Source organism: Chenopodium quinoa, unplaced genomic scaffold (assembly GCF_001683475.1).
Source record: "Chenopodium quinoa cultivar QQ74 unplaced genomic scaffold, ASM168347v1, whole genome shotgun sequence".
Taxonomy (NCBI): Eukaryota; Viridiplantae; Streptophyta; class Magnoliopsida; order Caryophyllales; family Amaranthaceae; genus Chenopodium; species Chenopodium quinoa.
This window is the reverse complement of record NW_018742899.1, coordinates 1,932,927-1,946,292: the sequence shown is the minus strand read 5'-3', so window position 1 is coordinate 1,946,292 and position 13,366 is coordinate 1,932,927. Positions and strand designations below refer to the sequence as shown.

General features: G+C 28.7%; 1 protein-coding gene across 1 annotated transcript; it reads right to left on the bottom strand.

Annotated features, from left to right (window-relative positions):
- Positions 1-8,754: 8,754 nt before the first annotated feature.
- LOC110727117 (cytosolic sulfotransferase 5-like) lies at positions 8,755-10,388 on the bottom strand. Its single transcript, XM_021906658.1, has one exon. It carries the CDS (start codon positions 10,139-10,141, stop codon positions 9,101-9,103), a length of 1,041 nt encoding a protein of 346 aa, XP_021762350.1. The 5' UTR covers positions 10,142-10,388; the 3' UTR covers positions 8,755-9,100.
- Between the last annotated feature and the right edge of the window lie 2,978 nt (positions 10,389-13,366).

The following is a 13,366-nucleotide window of genomic DNA, read 5'->3' as shown; positions in this document are numbered from 1 at the left end:
GACTTTGCCAAAGGTGTTGATGTCAGCATTTGAAGCTTTTGGGTTTGTCAAGTTTGCAGATTGTTATCCAAATATTACAATTGCTTATTGAATCCTTTTGATGATGCCGGTGACCGTGGCATCTGCCGAAAGAAGTTTTTCGAAGTTAAAATTTTTGAAAACGTTTTTGAGGTCGTCAATGTCACAAGAAAGACTAAACGGTCTAGCCATTTTATATGTTGAGAAAAATTTGTTAGAGCATATTAATGTCGACACTATTATTGGTGATTTTGCTTCTAGAAATGCTCGTAGACAATGTTTTGTATGATGATTTGGATAATTAATTTTAAGGTTATTGTTATTTTTTTCCTTTACTGTAAGTTGGTCTTTATTTTTTTTCTTTACTTAACTCGATTATTTCAAACCATAAAAAAAATAAAAAATAAAAACAGAATTTATTTTTCACTTTTTTACTTTACTCGGTAATAAGGGCCCAATTTTTCATTCCGCCCATCGGCCACCAAAAACCTAGGAACGATCCTGTACGTGGCGTTTTAAAATAATAATCCTACGTGGCATAATCCTACACGTAACGCTCTTAAAATACTAATCTTACATGAGGCTCTAATGATTTTTTAAAAATCAAAATCCTAAGTGACTTTCTAAAAACTCGGGAAAAACTTCCCTTTACATATATATATATATATATATATATATATATATATATATATATATATATATATATATATATATATATATATATATATATAAAGTAAAAGCAATTGGATTAAAATACTTTCACTAATTCATTGTTCATTGATGGGAAAGATCGAATTTAGCAATGTATCACCATATATAGTACAGTATATGTCAAAAGACTTAAAACCCTTTTGTAAAACAATTGAGAAGGATGTTTAAAAATGATGAGTAGTCATATTTTTCATATCAATACTATTAATATAAATTAGGATGTTGGGGGGACACTTGTCCTCCTAATTTTCTTGTTTTAAAATATATTTTTTTAATTAAAAAAATAAAAAATAACCTCTTCTATCCAATCCCCTAATTAATCATACCTATTCAAGAAAATAATTGTTTTCATCAAAAAAAAAAGTATAAAAATAGAAATTCAATCAAATATCTCTTCTACATTTCTTTCAAATTAATATATTGGATCAAATATATATATATATATATATATATATATATATATATATATATATATATATTTAACAAACACACACATATACATAATTACAATAAAACATCTCTTCCGACAGAATTTACTAATTTATACTAATACTTAAAACAAGAAATTTGAAGGACACTTGTCCTCTTCCTGCGTTTATGTTTTTTTTTTTTTCTCTTTTGTTTCAACTAAGTGTAAAAATAGTAAAAATAATAATAATAATAATAATAATAATAATAATAATAATAATAATAATAATAATAAAAATAAAAAAAAAAAAAATAAAAACTCGAAAACGATTCAATCCCCTCAAAAGAAGATAACAATTTTCATTTGTGTCTTTTGGGTTTCACTAAATTGCATTTATATATAAATTTTCAATCACACTATTATAATAGTTTATCTTCCCCTTCTCTAACTTTTTACGCTTACTCTATTTACCCTAACTCTACCATTTCTCTTTTTCATCCTAAATCTATAATTTACATTAAGTAATAAAAAAAAAATATTGTCAAGATGTATACAAACTTCAATAAATAATAGCGGTATTGAATTTAAGGGAGAAATCAAACGTATGTTTTCTCAACTTTATCTATAATTCATTTTTTTTTTATCAAATATCTATTCACTTTTTTGTTGCTTCAATATTTAATCATTTTTTAACAAATTGCGCTTTAAAATTTTGTCTACGTTTTTATAAAACTTTGTATTTTTTTTTTACTTTTTCAATGTTTAAAGATAATTTTTTCTACGAATTTTAATATTTTTAAATTTTATCATGTGTCACTTTTTTTTTTCAGAACTCGATTTTTATTAAGTTTATGTAAGATTTTAATATTTTTCTTTTTTTGTTTTTCTAAATTTTGTTTTTGAATTTTTGAGTGATTGGTGTTTAATCGTTTTTTTAAGAAGAATTGTGTATCAATATTTTGTTTGGATTTTTTTAAAAGATTTAAATTATCTACTTTCTGTTACAATGTTTAAAGTTCGAGTTTTTATAATTCTAGTTTCAATATTTTTTATTTTGTTATATATTTCCTTTTCATTTTTTAAGGTCTTAATTTAAATTTATTTAATTTTTACTTCATTGTTGTCTATGATTTTCGTTTATTGTGTTTTTAGTACTGTTTTTGGAAATTTGAACTAGATTTGCAAAACAATTTTTTTATATGATCTAATTTTAATTACATTTTTAAATTATTATTTCCACTTATGGCTAACATGATGTTCTTCATGTGCAATAAAACTACGAGTACCTATTTTTAATGTTCAAAATGTTCTGTTGCATATAAGCTAGACTCTATATTGTAGGGTTTATTTTTTTTGTAAAATATTTTTCTAAATTTTACATTCTACTCCACTATATATTTTCTCATTAATAATCGATTTTGATTTTCTTTTCTATTTTCAGTTTTCTTTTTCTTAAATAATTTTGATTTGATATATTTGGTAATTTTATGTGTTTTTAGGTGAAAAATTCTATTCAACAAAGGAACAATATATTTGGATGGAAACTACAATATATCATTTTATGAAGAGACAATTGGAAGCATTTAATAATAATTTCATATGATTAGTTTTGTACAGATAATTTTATTTTCATTGTACTCTCATATTGTTTCTTTTTTGAAAGAATAGTGTTAATAGTGTTTTTTGATATTAACTAAAATAACATAAATAATAAAAATCTTAATAAGAAGTATTAGTGTTTGATTAATGTTTAATGATTTTATTATAAATTATTTTGTATTCATTAATTTATCATTTAATGCATCCATATGTAGGTAGGCTAGCTAATGTTTTCCATCACATGTACGTTGGTTTGGGTTAAACCTATATGTATTAGTAGATGGTTTTTTTGTTTGATGCAATTTGTATTTCTTACATATGATATGATGTAGGTTTTTTTTTGGATTAGAATATATCGCATAACATTTACGCAGAATTTTATGTTGCTAACAAAATACAATATAATTTATATTTGCATATGTTTTGACTTTAAAAAAATCTAAGAGCAATTTAAACACACAATAGTAAAATTCTTTAATTGAAAAACATATACTTACTATTTAGCCAACTAGATTAACCCGTGCATCGCACGGGCTAAATACTAGTTTAATTTTAACAATGGGCCACGATTGAATGTATGTGATTCACTTCTATACATATTTTAAGAATCGAGTATTCTCTCCCTTTTTTTTTTTTTTTAAGTGTTACACTTATTAATGCGACTATAATTTTAAACTATTAAGCTTCATTTTTGTTTAAAAACAGCTACATTTTAATATTATATCTCTTTTCTCTCATCGTCTACACATATAACTACTATTACCATTTTTTTTAAATATGTACTCCGTTATTTTTTTTTTAATATCTTCTCACACATCCCTTACTTTATAATAAATAATTACCTCCACTATCTTTTCTAATAATTACTTTTTAATATAATTAATAACCTAATTATTTACATCCTATGAAAAGAAAAATTCACAAGTACAAACCCACCCGCTTCTACTCAAAATGGTATGAACTTTTATAATGTTCCTACCACTTAGGGCAATTTTTTTAAATGATCTTTTACTTGTGTGTAACCAATATAATAGGTAAACATCATACTTGTTTCAATCTAATACATACCCTAGTTTGTGATCCTCATATGAACCTTGTTATGAGCTTTCCTCCCGAATTTAGAGGAACCTGAGATCAATTCTCATCACCCATTCATGTGGCTTTCTACACAAAAAAAAAATAATAATAAAAAATTAAATAAATAAATATGGTCACAAGTTCGAAACATGTGGAATGAAAAAGAGAAAGGGTCTTTTAGGCTTTCTTTCTTTTTTTTTTTTTTTTAAGTGTAATCAATATCAAAGGTGCTCTACAAAACAGGAAAGGGGGGTAATTATGTGAACCATATTTTTTATTGCAACTCTCAGATGACAAAGGATTTATCATAATTTTTGTAAAAAGAAAAAAAAAAAAATATCACAGTTCAAAACGTATGGAATTAACTTAGAGAAAGAGTTTTTAATAGTTTCTCCCTTTTTGTTTTTGTTTTAATTGCAATGGTTTCACTAGTACCTAATATTTGGGAAGTGAGTTTGATGGAGTTAGATATTGCATGTGTTGGTAGGATTTGTCGAGAGTTAGAAAAGAGATAGTGAGGAAATGGTTTGTTAAAAACTAGCCTTTCATCCTTTATTGCTCGAGAAAAGGGTTTTTGATATATATATATATATATATATATATATATATATATATATATATATATATATATATATATATATATATATATATATAATAATAATAATAATAATGGCATCGGTTTGACTAGCAGCTACTCCTTCCGTTTCGAAATAATCGCAACACTCCCCTTTTAATTTACATACGTCTCATAATAATTGCAACACTTCCTATTTTGATCAAGAGTTAGACCCACTACTATTTTATTATATCTCTCTCCTTCTAACCCCACTTGTACAAATATTTTATTATTTCTCTTTCCTACTTAACCCACTTATAGATTTTTTATTATTTCTCTCTCCTCATATCAATGAGGAAAACCAAGTTGATATCCTATATTAACAAAAATATGTTAATATCACCAATTTTTCTCTCTCCTCTCATGGCCAATTTTTCCATCTCTCTCCTCCATTCCCATGGCCACTACTTCATTCTCTCTCATCCATTCCCATGGCTATGCCCAAGATCAACCACCATCGCGGATATAAAGCGGTCGGTCGGCCGGCCGGCCAGCCAAACAAAAGACACCCTAAAAGCAATTTATGAAAATTGGCCCATACAAATCTCTTAGAGAAAGGGGTTCGCTCGTACTGGTTTGATTTTCATATTTTTTTTAGACTTGATTCTTTTATTTGCTGATTGATTGAACAGACTTTCACCTTTTCTTGAATGATTTTTATTTTATTCAAACTCAAAAAACATAATAACAAAGTCAAAGAACATATTATGCTCGTGTTCTTTATAAATGTCTATAATGTTCTTTTTTTCGCCCATGTTCTTTTAAATATACCTAATGTTCTTTCCGGGTGCACCAACTACACATTATTTATATTATGGTAAAAGCTAACGAACGCTCCGGAGACGTTGGATAAACCGGCTAAAAGTAGAAAGATTAAATTGAAATGAACATTAATTACACTGATCGACGCGTGATTTTGTCATGCATTTTCAAATTAATACCACTTTTGATAATATTTTAAATTCTTATCTAACGTCCCGGGATGTTCGTTAGCAAGATCCTTATATTATAAACATCAATTTAATTGGTACTTGAGTTTGTTTGACATCAAAGTTTATATATTTAAATGAGGAGGGGTAGTAAGGTCTTTTCATGGGGATACCATAGCTTCTCCCCTTGTCTTATATAATAGATATTATCATTGATTGTTGTATGGAAAATTGGCTTAAAATAATCTCAATTATTAGCGATGTGTACAAAATAACACGATTTCAATTATTTGGTGTCAATAGTACCACCTTTTGTACTATATGTGCAAATTGGTACGCCGACCGCTAGAGAATGTATCTTGAGAAATATTTTGTCCATACTCATTATTAAATTATTTTATTTTATCATTATTTTTTATATTATATATTACTTTTTTTTTCAAGATACATAATTATGTTAATAATTTTCTACCCATAAAAAAATAATAAAATTTCTTGCTACCCAAATAAATAATGTTGCACCCCTTTATTAGGCTTGTTGATTTTGGTTTTTAGGACAATTTTTTAAACCAATTATATCAATATAATAATACATTTAAATACCTTATTTACTTTTGTGTTATAGTAGAATAGTTTTTTCTTTACATAACTTAACTAATTAGACTAACAAAGGGGTTGGGCATCATTAGTTTTGGTAGTAAGGATATTATTAACATAGTATGCATTTTGAAAAAAAAGAAGTAATATTAATATAATATACAAAAATAAAAATAATGTAATAAGGAATAAGGACGAAATATTTCTCGAAATACCTTCTCCGGTGGTCGACTTACCATTTTTCACATATAGTACAAAATAAAAGTGGTACTATATTGCAGATATCAAATTGATAAGGCTGTATCATTTGCACACCGTGTTAATTGTTGGGATTATTTTAAGCTAATTTTCCTCGTTTTATACATTTGGGTGCAAAAGAAGCATATTGATGATGGAAAATCTTACATCTGTTATTCTTTTGTTAATAATTTTATGTTATTATTTTGATTCACTTTTTAGTTATGTACGTTATTTGGTGGCCAATATTAATTAGGATATAATTGTTACTCCCTTCGTATTTTATTGCTTACTCCATTTAGTTTTTGGAGGAATAGTATAAAGTATTATTTTATGATGGAAATGGGGTTAGCTTAATAATAAAATAAATCTAAAAAGCAAAAGTGAGTATAAGTGGGAGAGAAAGAGAATATGAAAAATATTAAGAAATGATATGAAGGGATCACTAGTAACTGAAAATAGTAAAAGGTTGTTGAAAGTTTTCAAAAAAGGAAATGGAACAATTAATAAAATACGGCCGTAAAAGAAAAATGGAGCAAGTAATAAAATACAGTAAGAGTAGTATGATTCGATTAGTCAAAGATAGATTAGCGTTTATGATCATATATATACAAAACTTTATCTTTATAAGACGAGATTAGTTTTCTATTTATATTAAGATTTATTATACACGATTTTTAGGCTAGTTATTTACCTTATAAATACATGAGGATCGGATGGATAATTAATGAAAAAGTATGAATGAATGGTTGATTTGAAATTTATAATAAGGTAACGCTCCGGTAAGAAGGCTTGAATAATTGCAAAGTGTTGAGATCTTGAGAGGTTGGGGAAGACCTAAGAAAACTTGGAAGAAGGTGATTGAGAGAGACATGAGTGCTTTGGGAATTGAGCAAAATATGGTGTTAAATAAGGTGATGTGGAGGGAGAAAATTCATGTCAACGACGTATTGTGATTATATATATACTTTAATTTTCAAATTTATTTTAGTATTTGATTTTATTATTTTTATCCAACTAATGTTTTATATACCATGTTGATTTCCTTTGCTAAAGTTTTTTTAAACCTTTTTTTTTTTTTTTTTACTTTAACATTTTAACCACTCCTATAAACTTTCTTGAATTTTATTCTTGGTTCCCTACCCCTTTTAAAACTCCCTTGATTTTTCTTGGATGTTCTTTCTTTTGCTTATTTTACTCACCCCTTTGTTCAAACTATTTCAAATGATTATTTTGCGATGTTCCTTTCTTTATACTATACAATTTCTTATGGCGATTCATATATGTTTATAGACAACTAAAATGTCTCCCCACATAAAGCCCGAGGAAGAAACAACTTTCGTTGCCTAATAATTTGGTCCGTTTTGCATAATAATTCTAAGAATACTCGAATAGTCCTTTTGTTCTAGCCCACTATTATTTTCTAAGCCATTTTATCCGATTCAATATCTCAAACCTTTTTCTAAGCCCAAAATCCATAAATTTTCACCCAATTTTCTCTTTTTATAATTGCAGCCCAAAACTGAGGAAATCTGATTTTTGTGCCTCATAATTTTTATCCAAATCCTACATGGCTGGATATCCCTTAAAATAAGCTTTCCAATGATAATCCCAATTCCAATTTGAAATGAAAAAGATATTATCAAAGTACTAAACTCTATCCAAAACTGATGCCATTGCACTATTTCAATTATATCTTAAAATCTATGAAAGACAATAATACAATTCTAATAGGGTTGGAAAGTAGACTCCCATAACTTTCCAAAGATATATTATTTATCTTATTCCGAGTTCTGGATCAAAAGTTATGATAAAAATAAATACCGTAAAACTACTAACCTGCGCGACGCATTTTCTAAATTCTATCAATTTTCTCCGAAAACGGGTAACCCACAAACTCAGCCAACCTTTTCAAGTGAACTTCTGGCTCCTTCTTTAGCCCTTCATATTCCAAGAATAACACCTTTTACGGGTTTCGCTTGCTCTCCTTCCAGACACCCGAGCAAAATTCATCTACGTATTTCTCCATCATTTCCATATCGGGTTTAATGCCCTTACATGCTTCATATTGTAGGTAATAATGCCAGATTGAAACGAAGGTGTCCCAAGGATTTCGACAAACATAAACAATTCGACATTTTTGGTATGAAAAGGGTGTTGAGTAAATACGATACATGGGTAGCAAAGAGTCGAGGTAATGGTATTTCAGATAAGTCTGGTTGATCACCATTGACTTTTTTGTAAACTCTTATTTCAGATAAGTCTGGTTTGATGAGCTCATGAGGATTTTTGGTATGAAAAGGGTGTTGAGTAAAATCGTCATAAAATTTCCTACGATGTACAATGGCAAAAATATTTATCGATTGTTTGTTACCATCGCCCGGCCTAGCCAAACCGTCGATACGTAAATGATAGATGTTATAGGCTTTGGTAAATTGGTAACGATCAAAATAATTTGTTGCTAAATTATATTGAGTGAATACAAAATTCTTTGTTGCGAAAAACTTGTTGCCAAAAATTAATCTTCTTATGGAAAACGCATAATAGTACATAACAATATATTTTGATAATTAAGATAGTACATTGAAAATAATGCAAAATTACAAACAAAAGCAACTTTAAAAAACAACGAGAGTACAATAAACTTCAATGCCGCCGAAATCCAAAGCCTAGAAGGCCAGACGCTAATATATTTACAAATCAAAGAACAACAATACAAACACAATAAAAATGAGAAACAATGAATGGAGAATTCTATTTAGACATCTCTTTATTTGGCTCAAATAATCCTTGTACTACACAAGTTTTATTTTACGTTTCCAAATTCATAATTATTTACCATGTATTTCGACCCTGATATCAGGATTCTTTAGAAGTTGGAACTGAGAGGAAAATTTTGACCAACTGTCAGGCAACTGAGCTATCCATCGCTCTCAAATTATGATAGTATGTAAAACAAAAACCAGCCTCCTTAAGCCTCTCTTGCATTTCGTTAATTCGCTTAGCCATCAAAGGAGTCAAGTAATTGGTCCAGTCTCCAACCTCGCCTTTCCTAAATAAAGCCTTGTTCTCAAACCAAGGATAATACTTGCCACTTTTGTTAACCTCCATCTCTTTCAAACTTTTAATACTACATAACTCTATTATCTCGTCTATGACATTTCCTTTCTCCTCCTCCCTCGAAAACGGACAACCCACGAACTCAGCCAACCTTTTCAAATGATCTTTTGGTTCTTTCTTTAACCCTTCGTATTCCAAGAACAACACCTTGTTTGAGTTTTGCATGCTCTCCTTCCAATACCCTAACAAGTGATCTTCATAAGGCCCAAATGGGAATATCCCCTTGCAATACTTATCTAAATGTTCCTCCATTATATTCACATCTAATTTCATGCCTTTATTTAGATCAAATTTAGACCAAAAATGACATAAAGAAACAAAATTGTCTAAAGGGTTTCGAGAAACATAAATAATTCGACATTTTGATGTTTTAATTGATTCAGGCAATGTTGAATACGGCATGTGGGTACCAAAGAGTCGAGGTAAGGGAATTTTAGTTAAGTCTGGTAGATCATTTCCATGGCAATTTTTGTAAACTTCAAACTCAAGATGGTCGATAAGCTCATGAGGAGTTATAGAATGCAAAGGATGTTGAGAAACATCACAATATTTTTTTCGATTAACAACGCTAAAAAGGAGAGATTTTAACCATGTTGTACCTGTTTTGGGTAGACTAGCTAAAATGACATCAGTATCTTGAGCTTGAAAGTTGTTTTGAAAAGAGATTGCGATCTCTGAAATCATATTTAAGCACCAAAAACCTTGATAAAAGTGTAATGGATAACCAAACCACAATTGATCTTTTTGAAGGGTAATTTCATCTTGTTTGATCAACTCATCTTCCAATGTCACTTGAGATTTTGTATTTGTGGGTTTTGAGGCTGCCATTAAAATGTACTTGTAATAGACCTATGGAGTTATTATAAACTATGGAGAAAAAAAGAAGTATGTAAGAGCTAGCTAGCTATAGAGAAAATGTTCTAGTAGTAGTACACACTTCTGGAGTCCTAGCTTATGTTTTATAGAAGTATAGATAACGTTTGGGTGATTGGTAAGAAGAAGGTGTTCCAGTAGTATGCACTTCTAGAGTCCGAGGTTACGTCTTATAGAATTGTAGATAACGTTTGGTTGGTTGGTAAGAAGAAGGGCCCTACCAGGCTGGAACCTCACACGGGTCCTCTTAATTTGAGTTAGCTGACTAAACTCTTTGTGAATGGGGGGAAGGGTAAGGTAAGGAAATCCCTACCCCCACAGATATTCTCACTAGACTAAGTTTTGCTTGGTACGTTGTATAGATAACTTGATTGTGTAGAACTCATTTTGTTGTACTGTATAAATAAATCTTTAGATGTTACTCCCTCCGTCCCTTTATTTTTGCCCCATTGTCATTTTTTGGGTCAAACTTTGAAAACTTTGATCATAATTTACCGTTAATCTATAAAAGATAATATAGTCATGAGTGGTCTCGTTAGATTCGTCTCATTGTATTTTTTATTAATATCATATTTGTATAATTTTTACGTGTATGGAAATAAAGATAAAGACGTTTTAAAATGCATGTTAGAGACCACACACAGTCAAATAGGATAAAAAAATAGGGACAGAGGGAGTACATAATACTACGATATCATACTATAAAGTGTGATTGAATATATCTTGCAAGTCACGACCTTTTTAGTAACATGGATGCTCAATCACTGTATCACAAATTTATTTTTGATTTATAAGCTTCATATCAACCAGAAATTCTGATTTCTATATGAAATTGTTTTATATTATTATTATTATTATTATTATTATTATTATTATTATTATTTGTGTCAGTGTGTGTTAAGCGAAAAATCTATAGTGGATGACACGTATTGCTATGTACTGCTAAAGCAACTTATTACCACTATAGTTGGAGTAACTTTTTTTTACCAAATTATCATTGGAGTAAATTTTGTACTAAATTGTCACAAGGGGTCTTTTTTATTTACCACTCTTGTCAATTGTTGGCCGTAAAGCGTACAATAAAACTAAATGTATAAATAATACAAAGGTAAAACTGTTGCGATTATTATGAAATGGAGAGAGTAGTAGCGTTTATTTTTGCGGGTTTCACTTATAGAAAATGCAATTTTAAGGTTTGCAAAAATTATTGTAGAGAAAATTTTTGACATTCTAGAAATCGTGATCCAAGTCGATTTTATCGTTCCCATGTGTTTAATCATAGAGAGATGTAAATGTTATTGATATAAATTCTAGTTTATATGTTTTTTTTCCTGGTTTTGTGTTATTTTTTATGTTAAAGATCAGATATACAATATAAAAGTAAAACGAGCTGTTTTCGAATCAGATTAGACTCAGCTTTTTCATCAATTCAATGGTCCTAATTATGACATATAGGTAGCACATTTTACTCTTTCATGACTCAAAACATTAAATTTAAAATGAAATTAAATTAATTAATTGTGGTAGTTGGCTTCTTACAATAGTAAGTGCAAAAAATCGAAAATAAATGGTATGCAATGCTTCCACAATTCAAGATGCTGGCCTTGAGATTCAGGCCTCCCATTGTTTCAATCGTTGTAATAATTAACTCTTGCTACGTACCAAAGTAATCATTTTACTAATAATTCCACCCGTTTTAAAATTGGTTGAATTGTAGCTAAATTATTCTAGAGTGATCTTCAACTGAGTGGCTGAGAGTGGCAATGAAAAATATGTGTCACATAGACACATAATTATCAAGCAAGTTTGGTTCCCTTTTTTAAAGCAATAATTAACTTTGTTTTCGTCAATCTTTCTTTTTCTCTCTGTCGGTGTCTTCTCAAGTTTTGATACTTAGACAATAATATTCAATTACGACGAATTTTACACTGCACGTATATTATTTTACTAGTCTTGAGTTTCAAACTTTCTAGTGATGCATCTAAAAAACAAAGGAAGTTTAAGGTTGAAAAAGATGTACGGCTAGTAATTTGACCTGATCCTATCGAGTTGGCAGCACAATTTAACTTAATTCATGAGATTTATACTTCCCATGTTTCATAACATTTGTATCATTTTGACTTAATACATAAGTCCATACACTAATTTGACCAACAAAATCTTTAATTATGTTTTTATAAATGCATCATATGTAAGTAAGTACCGTTATTGCGTGCATAGGCGGTGAATGGAAAGAAGACTTCTGCAAATTATATTGTTTTGTTTGGCTAGGCGTTCGAATATAGTTATGATTGTAATATTTGGACTATTGTATTTGTTTTGTTGTCTAGTTAGTTGAGGTATTTGTGGATTTAAATCAAATAAGTGGCCTGTTAGGTTAGACAGGATTTTTTTATCAAAGTAAGCCAACTTGGCAAAATAATTTGCAAAGTAGACTCGTGGCAAAAGTATTTCCCAAACTAGGGTTATGGGGTAAAACGTTGTCTCGGACAGCGTTTTATACCCGGAGTTTTTTTTAAAAAAATCCAAAACATAAAACGCTGCTTGAGACAGCGTTTTATGGTACTTGACTTTTTTGTATGTATTTTGTATAAAAAAATCTAACAAATGTATGTATACCATAAGACATAAACCTATTAGGGATACTCCCCTCTCTCTCTCTCTTTGTTTTTTTTTTTTTTTTTTTTTTTTTTTTTTTTTGAACAACAAGGATTCTTCTTTCGATGCTTCGTATTTATTTTCTCTGTTTTATTATAATGATATTTTACGTTTTAATTTTTGACATTGTTTACAAATACCGGTTTGATAATATATATTTATGTGAGACTTGAATCATCTTAATAAAACAAGTATATGTTTTCATAATACAATTTTTTATAATTTTACTTATTGATAATTGAAGATATTAACTGTGAAATTTGTGCAATGACAATTGTAATGATATATAAAAAAAATAACACCAATTTAAAAGAAACGATAAAAATATAGTGAACACTAAAATTTTGAATATAAAATTCTTCTTTCGACTTACATGTGTACTTTAAAACATTCACGATAATAGAACATATTTACTTGAATATTAATCTGGGTCATATATATAAAAAAAATTTGTGACAACGGATTAATTTAAAAATTACTCCAAAATGACTAGTAGGCTATAGAAGTTTTGTGACAAAGGAT